The following is a 16,507-nucleotide window of genomic DNA, read 5'->3' as shown; positions in this document are numbered from 1 at the left end:
TATGATTACATGGGCGTTCATTATATTCCTATTGCAACGTTTCAGTGCATTTGGAAAATGTAATAAACTGGAGAAAAGTTATTACAATAAACTAGGGACAGAATGATGTGACTCAGACTAAACTTGGTAGTAAAAACAGAGAACGAATAAATTCAAGATATATTCTGGAGGTAGAAATGACAAGACTGGTTCATTACTAAGATGTGGTAGATGAAGAAAAGGGGAAGAACCACTGGTGTAAATAAATAAAACACTCCTGACAGGGCGCACATTAGCTCCGCCCTTGTCCTCTAGACCCAAGAGGAGGAAGTGACAAAAGGAAGGCGGCCGCCAACTACCGGCCAGCTTCCTGTCTGGTGTCGCAACGAGACCGTAAAGCAAATCTGTTTGGCTCCTCCCCCATAGTGGGCGGCCCTGAAGAGTGACAGAAACCAATGGCGAGCAACCCTTCGGGGCCCTGGTCCAATGACTCTGGAGCTGGGCGGAGTCCTGCGGCACGTGGCTCGTTGGCGTTCACTGGGGCTGCCCTGGCCATGTCTCTTGGGGTACCCCAGCAGGTCTTTTGGGGTGTACAGCAGGTCTGCTGAGGGGGTTCAGCTTCTGCGGAGGGGCTTCGGCAGTTCTGTCGCAGTGGGAAGAAGTCGTACCGCCGGCTTTAAACCCGACCTGCGGGAGCCAGGCGACCCGGAGGGATGGGGCCAGCGCCTGTGGGAGCACAGCTTCACGGAGCTGCCGGCGATCCGGAGGTGGGTGAGCCATCTGGGAGGACGGGGTGCTCCACGTGGTGGAGGTGGCAAAGCCTGACTGCTCGCCAGCAAGGAGCACGAGTGCGGGCCCCTCTGGATCAGCTCCATTCGCCCGGTGCTTCCCGCCGGGCACATGGTGGCGCGCCTGGAGCGCTTTACGAGGGAGGCTCTCCCGGGTGTGGGTCTGTGAATGGGGGGCGGGGTCCAGGGCTCCAGTGGAGAAGATTTGGGATCCCGCTGACCAAGATTTGAAGTCCGCTCACAGTATAGGCATACCAACTGTGGAACCTCGAGCTCGCGGGACTTCTTCAAGTGTTCGTTCTCTTCCAGGATTATTGTGAGGATGGGGTGACTTACTGAGTGTTTTCGCCAGAGCCAGTAAGTTCTAGTTCTTTCCATCACTAATTAAGCACTAATGTATACAGTGCTAATCAGGGTTAGTCAGGGCTTGCTAGGGGAGATGGAACCTGGCAGGATTTGAATAGAGAAAGAGTGGAGATGGCATTTGCAAAGTCCCAGGACTGATCCAGCAGAATTAGAAGCACCCTGATGCATGATACCTGGAAATACAAGGAACTCAGGCGTGGCTTAGGGTAGGGCCCAGTCAGCTACCACCCCTACCAGTGCTCCTTGCTTGTGTGTCAGGTAGACAGGGAACCCTGAACTCCAGGAGTTCTCAATCTAGAGCTCAGTTATGTTCTTCTAAGGAATGATGATCCTGAGTGTTACACAATCTGACTGCCATTCAAAAGAGGGAGCAGATGCAAGTAAAGCTTTTACCCATATCCTATCAGGTGGTACTTCGGGCAGTGAATTATCGATAAACATCTATGACCTCACACTGGTTTCTCCCTCTCACTGGGCACAGATGATGGAGTCAACTCTGGAAGGCACAGTCAAGGAGGGGAAGAAGGCATTTTCAAAGAAGCATACAGTGGCTGGGTCTCCAGTGGAGGGTCTCCTGCAGCCAGTGAAGCTTAGCCGGGCAGAACTGTACAAGGAACCTACCAGTGAGGAACTGAATCGCCTTCGGGAGACTGAGAGCCTGTTCCACTCCAGCTTGCTTCGTTTACAGGTACTGTGTGTGGCTGGGGCTTAGCTGAGAGGGGCAGACCTGAGATCCTGAGGATAAAGGACTCTCCTCACCCCTTCTTATAGGTAGAGGAGCTACTGAAGGAAGTGAAGCTGTCAGAGAAGAAGAAGGAGCGGATTGATGCTTTCCTACGGGATGTCAACCAAAAGATCATGAGGGTGCCCTCAACCCTTGAGACAGAGGTAAGACCGGTGGTATAGGACACTGGAAAGCCCAGAAGAGGTCCTTAGTGGGAGCATCTGAAACAAGGGCCTTGCTATTCTCTGGAGAGGTTAGGGTGCCAGGAAGCTTATTCTCATAGCCAGGAAGCGAAGCTGGGAGTGTGATTAGTCACATGTTCATTCATTTAGCAAATGTTTATGTGCCTTGCAGTAGTTGTGTTCTTAGGCTGCATCAGTGTACAAAGCAGCCTGTTTTAGAGTTGGGGTTATGGACAATAGGTAATAAGCATGACAAGTAAACTACATGGTAAATTAGAAGGTAGTAAGCACTATGAAAATAAGAAAAAAGAAGGTCGAAGGAAGGGGATTATGGGAATATCAGAGGATGGGAGTGGTTTGTGATTTTTTTTTAATAAATTTTTTTTTTTTTTAAGAGAGAGGAACGGAGAGGGAGGGACAGAAACATTGTTGAGTGAGAAACATTGATCAGCTGCCTCCTACGCAGCCCCCACCAGGGATCGAGCCCACAATCTGGGCATGTGCTCTGACCAGGAATCGAACCTCAACCTCCTGGTTTATAATGATGCTCAACCATTGAGCCGCACTGGCTGGGCGCCGTTTAGATACTTATAACATCATTTCCAGGCCATACAAAATTACCAACTTAAAAATTAGCCTGCTACATTTTGGTCAAACATTTATTTTAAAAATATATTTTTATCAGAGAGGGAAAGATAGAAATATCAATGATGAGAGAGAATCATTGATCCCCTGCCTCCTGCTTTCCCCCTACTGGGGATCAAGCCCACAACAGAGCATGTTCCCTTGACCGGAATCAAACCTGGGACCCTTCAGTCTGCAGGCCGACGCTCTATCCACTGAGTCAAACCAGCCAGGGCTAGCCAAACATTTAATTAACTCACCCCTAATGCCTTGGCGGGGCCAGACCAAATGATTTTGCGGGACTTAAATGGCCCATGGGTCGGACGTTCCCCACCCCTACCCTAAAGTCAATAAATACAAATTTTAAAAATACATAAATAAAATTATTTAAGAAGTAGAACAGAGTGGGACATAGGTGAAATCAGGGAAAGGACTTAGGAACCTCTTATGCAGTGATCACTAAAAAATGGTGGTTTAGAGATGTGGCCATGTCTGGGTGTCTTTTGAAAGTGAAGTGGGAATTCTTAACAGATGAGTATGGTGATATAAATGTTTTTGGCCTGAGCAGCTAGTATGGAATTGCCTTCATGGAGAAGATGTGTTTACAAGAAGATCAGGAGTTTGGTTTCAAACATGTTGACGTTCTGTATTTGAGAGGTGTACTAGACATCCAGGGGACGTGTTCAATCAAATCAGTATGTATCACTGTCTCTGTCCCCACAGCTGACTGACCAGGCATGGCTCCCAGCTGGAGTTCGAGTGCCTCTCCACCAAGTGCCCTATACTGTGAAGGGCTGTTTCCGCTTCCTGCCCCCAGCCCAGGTCACTGTTGTGGGCAGCTACCTTTTGGGCACCTGCATCCGGCCGGACATCAATGTGGATGTAGCACTGACCATGCCCAAGGTGAGGTCCAGAGTTCAGGGGATGGAATGGCCTGCTACTGTACTACTTACAAATCCCAGAGTCCCTCCCTTTTTTCCCCACCTGTTGCTTGTCAGTGGATTGAAATCTGAATTCTAAGTCAAAAGAGTAGGTCACTGCAATTATCTTTAGAGGGCTACTCAGATGAGCCCTTAGGCCAGTTGCTGTCCCTCTACACCTTTGCAAACTGAGTATGGTGTTGCTAGCCCTGACTCGGGCATTCTGGCCAGCAGAAAATTCCTGGAGTTGCTAAGCTATAATTCTCACCTTGGCTTCATCTGGGCCCCCAAACTCTTGAACAGTAAGTACTTAAAGTGCGTGGCCATCTCTCTTTTCTTGATCCCCTTCAGGAGATCCTACAGGACAAGGATGGGCTGAACCAGCGCTACTTCCGCAAGCGTGCCCTCTACCTGGCCCACTTGGCTCACCATTTGGCCCAAGACCCCCTCTTTGGCAGTGTTCGCTTCTCCTACGCCAATGGCTGCCACCTGAAACCCTTGCTGCTGCTGCGGCCTCATGGTGGGTGGGTGGGTGGGTGGGGACACACTCACACACTGGGCCTACGGCACAGGATGGGGTGATAAATCCAGTGGGGGAAGCATAGGACCCTTAGGTCCAAGGTGAGAGGCTTGGGCCTCAAGTTTGAAGAGGAAGGTATAGAGATCTCAAATTCTGAGGTGGGAGTGCATGGGGCCCTCACGTAGGTACAGGGGTCCCTCTGGCTCCAGGGGCTACAGGGTCTCAGCACCCTCTGTCCCCTCCCAGGGAAGGATGAGCACCTGGTCACTGTCCGTCTCCATCCGTGCCCTCCACCTGACTTCTTCCGCCCGTGCCGCCTGCTGCCCTCGAAGAACAATGTGCGCTCTGCCTGGTACCGAGGGCAGAGTCCTCCAGGCGATGGTGAGCAGGCACTGGTGTCAAGGTGGAGCTGGAGGGAAGGGTGTTGTGAGAACTTTTCTCATGGCTTTTCTTTTTGTTCCACAGGTAGTCCAGAGCCTCCCACCCCCCACTATAACACATGGGTCCTGCAGGACACAGCCCTCCAGTCCCATGTGCAGTTTCTGTCAACTGTGCTGGGCTCAGCCTCGGGGCTGAAGGATGGTGTGGCCCTCCTGAAGGTCTGGCTGCGGCAGCGAGAACTGGATAAAGTGAGTTGGGAATGGCTCAGCTTCCCTGCCTTGCTGAGTGGTGGGCTGGCTCTGAGCTTGGGCCTCTCTCTCTCCATCTTTCTCTCAGGGTCTGGGAGGATTTAGTGGGTTCCTTGTCTCCATGCTGGTTGCCTTCCTCGTGTCCACACGCAAGATCCACACCACCATGAGCGGCTACCAGGTCCTGAGAAGTGTCCTGCAGTTTCTGGGTGAGGCAACTAGACTTGGAAAGGCCAAGAATTCCACTCACCTTGGGGATCCTCTCGTCTTGTCAGGGACAATTTGGTCTCTTGCCATCAGATAGATGAACAAATTGAGTCCCAGAGTCAGTGGCAGCCACCTGGCCGGAGGGAGGGGTCCCCAGGGAGAGGAATACTTTCTGACGCCCATCTTCTCTGGTTCACTTCAGCCACCACAGATTTGACCGTCAATGGGATCAGTTTATGTTTCAGCTCAGATCCTTCCTTGGTGAGTGGGGCAGGGCTGAGTCTGGGCAAGAAGACCTGAAGGTGAGCCCCAACTCTGACAGGCTTCTCTCTACCCCTCCAAGCCGGCCCTGGCTGACTTCCACCAGTCCTTCCCTGTTGTCTTCCTGGACTCCTCAGGCCGCCTCAACCTTTGTGCTGATGTCACTGCCTCCACTTACCACCAGGTACCAATGGTTCCCCACCCCAAGGCTCCCCTGATGTCCCCACCCAGCCTGTCTTTTCTGCCAGCACCAGAACTCAGAAACTCCTCTCCAAAGAGCTTAGGTCTGAGCCCTCAGGTCATGAGGGGAGAGTACAGTGGTGGCAGTCTCATAACTGAGTCTCTGTGCCCCAGGTGCAGCACGAGGCACGGCTGTCTATGGTGTTGCTGGACAGCAAAGCTGATGATGGATTCCAGCTGCTGTTAATGACTCCCAAACCCATGATCCGGGCTTTTGACCACATCCTGCAGTAAGTTTAGGGGTGATGGGGTATGTCAGTGGGTCCTATTTCCCTGGGGCTACAGTGATGGGGCAGAGGTCCTTAGTCAAGTGCTCAGATTTTCCTGGTTTGGGGGGATAGAAGTGATAGAGGCCAGCAGTCCCTGATTCTCCTTCTGTCCCTTTATGCCCCATCTCCAGTCTCTTTCCACTGAGCCGTCTGCAGGCAGCATGTCACCGGCTGAAGCTATGGCCAGAACTGCAGGACCACGGTGGGGACTATGTCTCAGCTGCTTTGGGTCCACTAACCACCCTCCTGGAGCAGGGCCTGGGGTCCCGTCTGCACCTGCTGGCCCACTCTCGGCCCCTAATCTCAGAGGTGAGGTGGTATGGATGGGTCAGAGTTTGTGGGTCAAAGGTGGGTTGGATTTAGGGTCCCAGGAGATACAAAAGATACACCATCCATCTAATTAACAAGTGGGTTTCCAGACCAAGCTCAGCCTTTCTGTACTCTACAGTGGGACATCAGCCAGGATCCACCGAAGCACAGAGACTCTGGGGCCCTGACTCTGGGATTGCTCCTTCGGCCTGAGGGACTGACCAGCGTCCTTGAGCTGGGTCCAGAGGCTGACCAGCCCGAGGTGAGGAACTCTGAGGTCTGAGGGGTGATTTGGCCCTGTCTTGGGAGGCCCAGTATGCACGTTGGATTGTTCTCATGCCACCTGGATTGAGGCTCATCAGGGGAATTTCTTTATATATATGTCTGTGTGTGTGTGTATACACACACACACACACACACACATATATTACTGATTTCAGAGAGGAAAGGGGAGGGAGAAAGAGATAGAAACATCAATGATGAGAGAGAATCATTGATCGGCTGCTTCCTGCACGCCCCCCCACTGGGGATCGAGCCCGAAACCCAGGCATGTGCCCTGGACTGGAATCAAACCTGGGACCCTTCAAGTCCGCAGGCCGATGCTCTATCCACTGAGCAAAACCAGCTAGGGCTTTCAGGGAGATTTCTGACTGAGCCCTTCTTCGTTGATCTCTCTAATTACTCCTTTACTCTCCTTAGGCTGCTGACTTCCGCCAGTTCTGGGGATCTCGCTCGGAGCTTCGGCGTTTCCAGGATGGAGCCATTCGGGAAGCTGTGGTCTGGGAGGCAAGCTCTATGTCCCAGAAGCGCCTTATTCCCCACCAGGTGGTCACCCACCTCTTGGCACTGTGAGTGTGGGCATCTGAATGCCAGGAGGCAACTGTGGGCTGGGGAGCCTTTTAGGAGGGTCAGGCCCAGGCTTTTGGGGTGAGCAGTTCACATCCAGCAGTGGACTCCTAGCCCCCAATGCGTACCCTGTGTCTGTACCCCTCTTCCAGCCATGCTGACATCCCAGAAACCTGTGTCCACTATATGGGAGGCCTCCTGGATGCACTGATCCAAGGCTTGAAAGAGGTAAGGGCCCTGGTTCAGGCTTGCAATCAAGCTAAGGATTGTAGAGGAGCCTGTGTGGCTGGATTGGTTGGGGTTCGAGAGCCCTTACCACCTTAGCCAGGCTGCACTTCCTGGATTGTCCAGCAGAGGGGGTGCTGGCTCTGCAGCAGCCTGAGTGATGGCAGATTCCCTGGTGGTAGTGGGGTTGGTTCTACAGGGTCCTGGCCTCCTGACTGTTTTCTCCCTCAAAGACCTCCAGCACGGGTGAGGAGGCCCTGGCAGCTGCGGTGCGTTGCTATGATGAACTCAGCCGCCTGCTGTGGGGGCTGGACGGTCTCCCACTGACTGTGTCTGCTGTGCAAGGAGCTCACCCAGTGCTGCGCTACACTGAGGTGAGGCACGAGAAGGCAGGGAGCCCCTTCTCTTCGGTGATCCCCAACTCTACTTGACCCACTTAGCATTCTCCCAACTCCTGCCTCTGGGCACTCCCCCTTCCCAATTCCAGGCCCCTTCTTCAGCCTTCCTTATTCCATAGGTGTTCCCACCAGCTCCAGTCTGGCCAGCCTACTCCTTCCATAAGCACCTTCCAGAGCGGGCCTCGCTGTTGCCCCGGCCTGACAAGCCCTGTCCAGCTTATGTGGAGCCCATGACTGGTGAGAGGGCTCTTGGGAGGGGATGAGAGGGACTGTTCCCACCCCATGCTGCAGACTGAGACCTCTCGCTCTCCTCCCAGTGGTGTGTCACCTGGAGGGCAGTGGCCAGTGGCCACAGGATGCTGAGGCCATACGGCGGGTTCGGGCTGCTTTCCAGCTGCGCCTGGCAGAGCTGCTGGCGCAACAGCATGGGCTGCAGTGCCGGGCCACGGCTACACACACTGATGTCCTGAAGGTTAGGCTGGTGCAGGGCAGGGATACCCCTGGTGAGGGGTGGACAGACGTGTCAGGGTGCCCCAGGCAGACATGTACCTCCCATCCCATGCCCTCTTCCAACAGGATGGGTTTGTGTTCCGGATTCGTGTGGCCTACCAGCGGGAGCCCCAGATCCTGAAGGAGATGCGGAGCCCTGAGGGGATGATCTCATTGAGGGACACGCCTGCCTCCCTCCGCCTGGAGAAAGACACAAAGCAGTTGCCCCTGCTCACAAGTGCCTTGCATGGGTATGGCCCCCTGCACAGGTTCTTCTGTCTGTAGATCCATTTCTGCCCCCATTCAGTTCTCCTGGCCTGCCTGCCTCTCTGGGAGGCCAAATGGCGTAATATTTAAGGATATGCGTTCTGGTGTCAGGCAAATTCTAAAATCCTGGCTTTGCCATTTCACTGGCTAAGAAAAAAAAAATCCCTTTCGGCCGATTCCCCCCGGACCTTATTCTTCTCATCTATAAAATGGGAGTAATGCTAGGACCAGCCTCTTCGGTCATTAGTTAGGAAGGCATGAGGTCATACGTGTAATGCATTAGCACAGAGCTAGTGTTGGGTGAAGTTTGAATCAATAGTGGCATGAGGGCTGAAACACTGTTCTTGGGCCCTGAGTGCTTGAGTCTCATTGCCACTCCGTCTTCCCCTTCCTCCCCCCAGACTCCAGCAGCAGCACCCAGCCTTCTCAGGTGTGGCTCGGCTGGCCAAGCGGTGGGTGCACGCCCAGCTCCTGGGTGAGGGCTTCACTGATGAGAGCCTGGACCTGGTGGCTGCTGCTCTTTTCCTGCACCCTGAGCCCTTCACCCTTCCCAGGTGATTCCCTCCGCCTTTTCTCTAGCCAGGAAGTTCCCCTTGGGGCCAGCTTTTATCCCTTGTGCTGTACCTTCAGTCTAAATGGGAGAGGGTGGCTCAGGCATGTGACAGAAGGGGTTCTGAGACATACCCTCAATCCATGCCAAGGGGTCTAGCCCCTAGACTGCAAGGAAGCTTGGGGATGTGGGGCTGGACCCACTTTGCTCACTCCTTCCCCTCAGCTCCCCCCAGGTGGGCTTCCTTCGGTTCCTTTTCCTGGTATCAACCTTTGATTGGAAGAACAACCCCCTTATTGTCAACCTCAACAATGAACTCACTGGTAAGTGGTAGGACTTTGTGGATTGCAGAGTGTGGCAGGCAGGGGTTTTCCTGGTCAATCTGTTAGGTTTTCCCTGTACCTCCCCTGTCTCAGATTGCTACACTTGACCCTGGTTGCCTTGGGGTGGGGAATTGGTAGGAGGGAGTGGCCCAGAGCAAGCCTTTAGGGAACGCTGAGACTCAGATGTGATTTAGCCATGTGATGACCAGAAACAGTGGACTGGGGGTAGTAAGCAGGCTCCCTGGAGGGCTGTGAAGGGGAGAGGAGAGTGGAAGGGGGACTCTAAACACCAGGTGAGGAGTCTTGTGTGGTAGGGAACAGGGAAGGGTCAGATTTAGAATAGATGCCCACTGCCCTGGGTGGGTAGCTCACTTGGTTAGAGCATTGTCCCAATATACCAAGGTTGTGGATTCTATCTCTGGTCAGGACACATACAAGAATCAGCCAATAAATGCATAAATAAGTGGGACAGCAATCTCTGTCTCTCCCTCCACCCCCTTCCTCTGTCTTAAAAAAAAAAAAAAGTTGCCCAGACCTCTTGGGGGTGGGGTGGGAGTGATGCTTTCTGGTTGTAATATGAGGAGCTCCTGGTCCCAGCAGAGAGGAAGGTGTCAGCTTTCTAATCCCCCAGGTGTGTGGGAGCTTGGGGTGGGAGGGGGCCGGGGCCAGGCCTCAGCTTGCATAGGCCTGGAAACCAGATGGGTGCCAGGCAGTGGAAAATTCTTCCTCTGGGCTGAGGCTGGTAGTTAACGCCCTGCCTGACTGAGGCAAATTCCGTGTCTTTTTCACCGCTTTTGCCACCTGGAGGTGCATTGGAAAGTCCTTGTGATGGGTAGCTGCTGGATGTACAGGAGGAGGACCTGGGGCGGTAGAGGGTATCTGGGGGAGAGGGGCAAGCTGAGCCAGGATTCCCTCTTGTCCACAGTGGAGGAGCAGGTGGAGATCCGCAGTGGCTTCCTGGCAACTCGGAAACAACTCCCCGTCATGGTCATCATTACCCCTCAGGATCGCAAACACTCCATATGGACACAGGATGGACCCTCGCCCCAGGTTCACTCCCATCTCTGCCCCCAAATGTGTGGTTTTCATCCCAAGGGAAAAGCAGGCCCAGCCTGAGCTAAGAGAGACCTGTGGTCAGGCCAGACTTACTTGATAACATGTGTCCCCCCAGATCCTGCAGCAGCTTGTGGTCCTGGCAGCTGAGGCCTTACCGATCCTAGAGAAGCAGCTAATGGATCCCCGGGGGCCTGGAGATATCAGGGTAAGCCCCTGACCAGGACTGACTCCAGCGGCTTTGGGGATTCCACCTTTGAACCTGGAAGTCCGGAGTTCTAGGAGCCCTCAGAGGATGCCCAGCCCCTTGTTTGTTGAGATTGAAGCTGCCCAGGGTGACTGGCATTGGCGGGGCCTAGAGGAGAACTGGGGGCCCAGCTCCATCCAGGCCTCATGCCTCCAGCCTATGCTCCTTGTGCTAGACCCAAGCTCGCACCAGCTGGCTCTTGTTTCTGCCTTCACGTGAGCATTCAGGCCCATAATGGTTGGTCACATCAAGGGGGAGAAATCAAGGTGGGCATGTAGAAACGTTTGTGGTCAGTTCTGAACTCTCCAGTGGGCATTGTTGACCCTCCCTGACCTTTCTCAGACAGTGTTCCGGCCACCCTTGGACATGTATGATGTGTTGATCCGCCTATCTCCCCGCCACATTCCCCGGCACCGCCAGGCTGTGGACTCACCAGCTGCCTCCTTCTGCCGGGGCCTGCTCAGTGAGCCAGGGCCCTCGTCCCTGATGCCTGTGCTGGGCTACGATCCTCCTCAGCTCTATCTGGCACAGCTCAGGGTAGGTCCTAAGGGCTGACTGACCCTGGGGAGGGGACGTGGAGGTGACTCTGTCCCGTAACCTTGTCTCTGTCCTGCTCTTTCTTAGGAGGCCTATGGGGACCTGGCCCTTTTCTTCTATGACCAGCATGGTGGAGAGGTGATTGGAGTCCTCTGGAAGCCCACCAGCTTCCAGCCCCACCCTTTCAAGGTATGCTGGCTGGTGACAGCCATCTGCTCCTGAGTGTGTACATATGGTTCCCTGTGGGTGTGCGTGTCTGTGTGTGGCCTGCTCCATGAGTGACCCTGTGTCAGGTGTGACATGTATGTGTTGGTGTCTCTGGGTGTGTCTTTGTGACACTTCATTTCTCTGATTCCCCACAGGCCTCCAACACAAAGGGGCGCATGGTGGTGTCTCAAGGTGGGGAGATGGTGATGGTGCCCAATGTAGAAGCAATCCTGGAGGACTTTGCCATCCTGGGTGAAGGCCTGGTACGGGCTGTGGAGGCCCGAAGTGAGAGGTGGACTGTATGAGCTCCAATCTCAGGAACAACCTGTGGATGGACAGCAGGATTTTAGACCTCTGGAGCAAGGTGTCAGTGGTGGGACCTCCACCCTCGTTGCATATGGACCCTCCATGGAGAGCCTGATGACTTGAACACACTGAGTCGTTCCCAGCAAAAGTCCTGTCCCAATTCTCTGTCTAATGCACCAGCATTGGGGCAGGGGCCATGATGTCCTATGGAGTCCCCTGAACCTGACTGAACTCCCAGAAGTTGAGGCAGACGGGACTGAATGAACCCAGGAGTTCCATCCATCTGTCAGCCCTGGCCTGGGACTTCTTTTTCTTCCTAGGCTGCTCCCAGAAGCCTGGAAAGGAGGACATGTGCCCAGGGCTGGGGCTCTGTCCCCTTCCCATTGCCAGGATATGTGCCTAGACCTCCGCATGTCCTTTGGTGCATTATTGGCCTTTACATGGGGCCCAGACCAGATGTGGCACTTCCTGCGGATCAGAGCACCAGCATTGAGCAGTGGAGTGGGGCTGGTAGATAACACTGAAGGGGCATCATGCCTTCCTGTGTTGGTTCTGCTGCTTTCCAGGGTGGGACCTGGAAAAGCACAGAGGACAGGAAGAAGCTATGTGGGTGAGAGGATGAGGGGGCTGGTCACCCCCCCGCCAACCCCGTCCAGGAGAGATGCAGAAGCACAGAGTGCTGCCCTGGCCTCTCAGTGTCCAACACCCTTCACCTCTGCTTCTGCCCTTTCATGTCACGGACCAACCGCAATGTGCCGCGTGGGGGTGCCTCGGTGAGCCAGGCCAAGTCCTGCTCCAGGAGCTCCAGTGCTCTGGGGAGGATGCTGCTTCCTTTCAGCCTGATCCATACCTCCGTACAGCAGCCCCTCCCTTCTCCATCTCCCCTAATCTTGCTATTTTTCTAGACTCGGATCAAAAGTGCCTCCTCCTTAAACCCTTCCTTCACCCCGGCCAAGAGGCTCTTTCCCTCTGAAATCATTGGAGCAGTTACTGTGCTTTGCCATCACTAACAGCACCACAAACTCTTCTGTTGTCTTAAATTCTGGTTTAAAATTAAATCATTTAATTTTCTCATGTTCTTGGCTTGTCTACCTTTTTCTTGGGGTTTTAACCTTGTCTCCTATATGTAAGCTTTTGGGGGGTAGGGAGCATCTTATTTACGGGAATTTGGTCATGAAGGACGCACTTCCAATTACCTTATTTTCTGAAAGACGGAACAGGTTCAGTGGTAGGCCGGGGCCTGTTTGTGGAGGAGGGACTTTGATGCCTGTCTGTGGGGCTTCATCCTCAAGATGATAAGCCACATATGGGAACTCTGGTCTCCTGGTCTTTGTGAACCCATGCCAGCCCCTACCTGTCACTCATGGGACAGCAGGGCTTATGGTTGAAATGTCCCTTTGTGACACACATTTGCCCACACAGGCCCACCAGTAAGAAATTAGCATAGTGAATACATTGATTAGCTTTAAAATACATATCCTATATAATAGAGGTACTATGCAAATTGACCATCACTCCAACATAAGATGGCCAGCAGGGGAGGGCAGTTGGGAGGGACCAAGCCTGCAAAGGAGGGCAGTTAGGGGTGACCAGGCCTGCAGGGGAGGGCAGTTGGGGGTGACCAGGCCTGCAGGGGAGAGCAGTTAGGGGTGACCAGGCCTGCAGGGGAGGGCAGTTGGGGGGAACCAGGTCTGCAGGTGAGGGCAGTTAGGGGTGATCAGGCCTGCAGGGGAGGGAAGTTGGGGGTGACCGGGCTAGCAGGGTAGGGCAGTTGGGGGTGACTAGGCTGGCAGGGGAGGGCAGTTGGGGGTGACCAGGCCTGTAGGGGAGGACAGTGAGGGGTGACCGGGCCAGCAGGGGAGGGCAGCTAGGGGCAGTCAGGCCGGCAGGGGAGCAGTTAAGCGTCGATCAGGCTGGCAGGGGAGTGGTTAGGGGGTGATCAGGCTGGCAGGCAGAAGCGGTTAAGTGCAATCAGGCAGGCGAGCGATTGGGAGCCAGCAGTTCTGGATTATGAGAGGGATGTCCCAGATTGGAGAGGGTGCAGGCTGGGCTGAGGGACACCCCTCCCCCCGTGCATGAATTTCGTGCATCGGGCCTCTAGTATATATATATATTGATTGATATCAGAGATGAAGGCAGAGGGAGCAAGAGATAGAAACATCAACAATGAGAATCATTGATTGGCTGCCTCCTGCATGCCCCCTACTGGGATAGAGTCTGCAACTGGGTCATGTGTCCTTGACCGAAATCGAACCCGGGACCCTTCAGTCCACAGGCCGATGCTCTATCCACTGAGCACAACTGGCTAAGGCCATTGATTGGCTTTGTAAGCTAGGGTCTACATCTCTCCCAGTGCTGTTCATTCATGAACTCTACACATCAGCAGCCAGGGTTTATTTTCTGTGAAAGTCAGCTTCAGGCCTGTAGCTTCCGACCCTTTCCACAAACCCAGTTTTGGATTATCCCAGTGAAAGCAGCGGTCAGTACCCCAGGCAAGACTGTGTAGCAGGTGGCTTCAAGAGGTGCACACGCCAACCCCACTTTGGAAATAAGCCCCGGCCCTGCTACCTTCCCAAGTGATCCTGGGCAAGTCACTTCCTCTTGCTGGGCTTAGCCTCTCCACCTTTAAAATAGGCATGATAGCCAGGCCGGCGTGGCTCAGTGGTTGAGTGTCGACCTATGAACCAGGAGGTCACAGTTCTATTCCCAGTCAGGGCACATGCCTGAGTTGTGGGCTCAGTCCTCAGTGGGAAGCGTGCAGACAACTGATCAACGATTATCATTGATGTTTCTATCTCCCTCTCCCTTCCCCCCTGAAATCAATAAAAATATATTTTTCTTTTTTAAAAAATATATTTTATTGATTTTTCACAGAGAGGAAGGGAGAGGGATAGAGAGTTAGAAACATCCATGAGAGAGAAACATCGATCAGCTGCCTCTTGCACACCCCCTACTGGGGATGTGCCGACAACCAAGGTACATGCCCTTGATTGGAATCGAACCTGGGACCCTTCAGTCTGCAGGCCGACACTCTGTCCACTGAGCCAAACCGGTCAGGGCAATAAAAATATTTGTAAAAAATTAAAATAGGCATGATAATGGCTTTGTCAGGTACCCCTTGTGGCTAGGGAAGAGGACTGAGAACTCATAAACCCAAGGAGCTGCACCATCCTTTCTGTACTCCTTGATCCAGCTTAAGGAGTGGGGTGGGAGCAGGAGAGGGGGAAGCAGGAAGGCCAGGCTCCAATTTCAATCCCTCACATTGTGCTCCAGCCTGCTTTCCACAGATTTTCTCTGGAAGTAGGTGATGAGGCTGGTGTGGTCTAAGATGATTTCCCTGGAAGGGGATGGGGGCATGAGGAGCTGGAACCTCAGGGAAGGAAAAGGAACTTCCGTGTGAGCAAGGTTATGCAGGGTGATGTGGATGACGCATCCCCATGGTTGCATCTGCTTCTGGGCTTCTGCATTTACCTTTGCAGGTGGACGCGGGTAGGCTGACGGGAGGAGGCTGGAACTCTGGATTCCTACCTGCAGCTTTAAATGGCTTTAATAAAGCCTTCCCCTTCTTGGGGCTTCCGTTTCCCCAGTTCTGTCAGAACTAAGCCTCTCTATGTAGTTGCATTTAGTGAATTCTCAGAGGGTCATCCCTTCTGTCTGTGGTATCCAATAGCCTTCTCTAAACCAGAATCCTTTTAGCTAAAGACCCTATTTTTCTCTGCCCAACTCCTTTGGAGAAAAAGAACAAGATTCCCAATCCTAGGGGGTCCTTGCAGCAAGTGACATTCAACAAAGTCCTGAGGGTGCTTGGTTACTGACCCATTGTCAGATTTGGTCTAGCCCAGTGGTCGGCAAACTCATTAGTCAACAGAGCCAAATATCAACAGTACAACGATTGAAATTTCTTTTGAGAGCCAAATTTTTTATTTATTTTTATTTTTTTAAAAATATGTTTTATTGATTTTTTACAGAGAGGAAGGGAGAGGGATAGAGAGTTAGAAACATCAATGAGAGAGAAACATTGATCAGCTGCTTCCTGCACACCCCCCCACTGGGGATGTGACAGCAACCAAGGTAAATGCCCTTGACCGGAATCGAACCTGGGACCCCTCAGTCCACAGGCTGACACTCTATCCACTGAGCCAAACCGGCCAGGGCAAAGAGAGCCAAATTTTTTAAACTTAAACTTCTTCTAACACCACTTCTTCAAAATAGACTCGCCCAGGCCGTGGTATTTTGTGGAAGAGCCACACTCAAGGGGCCAAAGAGCCGCATGTGGCTCGTGAGCCGCAGTTTGCCGACCACAGGTCTAGCCCAAGCCCGCTCCTCTCCCCCCCCCCCCCCCATAAATATATACATAAGCGGTCGCTTTGTGAGTCAGAGATTAATCCGGGTGAGCCATAAAGGGGAGGGGAAGCCTGGGAACGTGAATCACCCCTACCTTTCTCAGGAAAGGCCAGCCTGCCCCTTCCCCGAAGGAGCAGCTTGTGGAACTAAGGGGGACCAGCAGGTTCCAAACCCAGAGAGAGACACTTCCCTCTCCCACTTCAGTTTCTGGAAGGGGACGGGGAGAATAATTTTTCTGGTTTGCATGGGGCCCAGAGAGGTGTGTGAACTTCCAGGGTCACACAGGAAGTAGGGAGTGGAGCTCCAGAGAATCTAGGTGTCCTGGCTCCGGGCCTTGCTGCTGAGTCTGAGCTTTCTTAGGGCCAGGAGTGGGGTGAGGAGGAATAAAGACTAGAGAGGCCTGAACAATGGGGCAGGGAGGAGTGAAAAGCCTGGCCCCCTCCCCTGTTCTGGGCTGCCTGCCAGCTTTGCCCCACTCCCTCTGCCCAAGGCAGTTGAATGAAGCTGTTATCAGCAAGACCCAGAGAAGGAGCAGTCAAGCGTAGGGGTCGGGGTGGGAGCGTGAGCACTCCGGTCCTCCTCAGCTCAAGCCTGGGTCTCCTCTGTTTCCCGGCTGGGAGCTCCTCAAAAGCAGGACCCAGGTCTCCTCTGTTCTCCCGGACTGGACACCTCCACAGGACAGCGATGGGGTCTCCTA

At 53.5% G+C, this 16,507-nt stretch overlaps 1 protein-coding gene across 2 annotated transcripts; it reads left to right on the top strand.

Moving 5' to 3' along the window:
- The first annotated feature begins 538 nt into the window (after positions 1-538).
- NOL6 (nucleolar protein 6) lies at positions 539-12,544 on the top strand. Of its 2 annotated transcripts, XM_054727363.1 has the most exons (27): positions 711-746; positions 1,077-1,124; positions 1,615-1,821; positions 1,905-2,021; positions 3,387-3,566; positions 3,935-4,103; positions 4,350-4,484; positions 4,569-4,732; positions 4,821-4,941; positions 5,142-5,200; positions 5,283-5,384; positions 5,555-5,670; positions 5,841-6,018; positions 6,158-6,280; positions 6,718-6,866; positions 7,017-7,092; positions 7,323-7,463; positions 7,607-7,724; positions 7,805-7,959; positions 8,064-8,227; positions 8,645-8,797; positions 9,019-9,116; positions 10,042-10,166; positions 10,288-10,377; positions 10,759-10,953; positions 11,041-11,142; positions 11,316-12,544. In XM_054727363.1, exons 3-27 carry the CDS (start codon positions 1,615-1,617, stop codon positions 11,463-11,465), a joined length of 3,387 nt encoding a protein of 1,128 aa, XP_054583338.1. In that variant the 5' UTR covers positions 711-746; positions 1,077-1,124; the 3' UTR covers positions 11,466-12,544. The 2 variants fall into 2 exon arrangements, with proteins under 2 accessions (XP_008140203.2, XP_054583338.1); XM_008141981.3 differs by lacking the exon at positions 1,077-1,124 and having other exon boundaries at positions 539-746.
- Positions 12,545-16,507: the final 3,963 nt, after the last annotated feature.

Source organism: Eptesicus fuscus, chromosome 15 (assembly GCF_027574615.1).
Source record: "Eptesicus fuscus isolate TK198812 chromosome 15, DD_ASM_mEF_20220401, whole genome shotgun sequence".
NCBI lineage: Eukaryota > Metazoa > Chordata > Mammalia > Chiroptera > Vespertilionidae > Eptesicus > Eptesicus fuscus.
This window is presented reverse-complemented; position numbering and strand designations above follow the sequence as displayed.

Coding starts and splice junctions, on each gene's coding strand:
- NOL6 (XM_008141981.3), top strand. CDS start 693: ATGGGGCCAGCGCCTGTGGGAGCACAGCTTCACGGAGCTGCCGGCGAT. Junction 747..1,614: donor GAGCTGCCGGCGATCCGGAG/GTGGGTGAGCCA, acceptor CACTGGGCACAG/ATGATGGAGTCAACTCTGGA. Junction 4,942..5,141: donor AAGTGTCCTGCAGTTTCTGG/GTGAGGCAACTA, acceptor GGTTCACTTCAG/CCACCACAGATTTGACCGTC.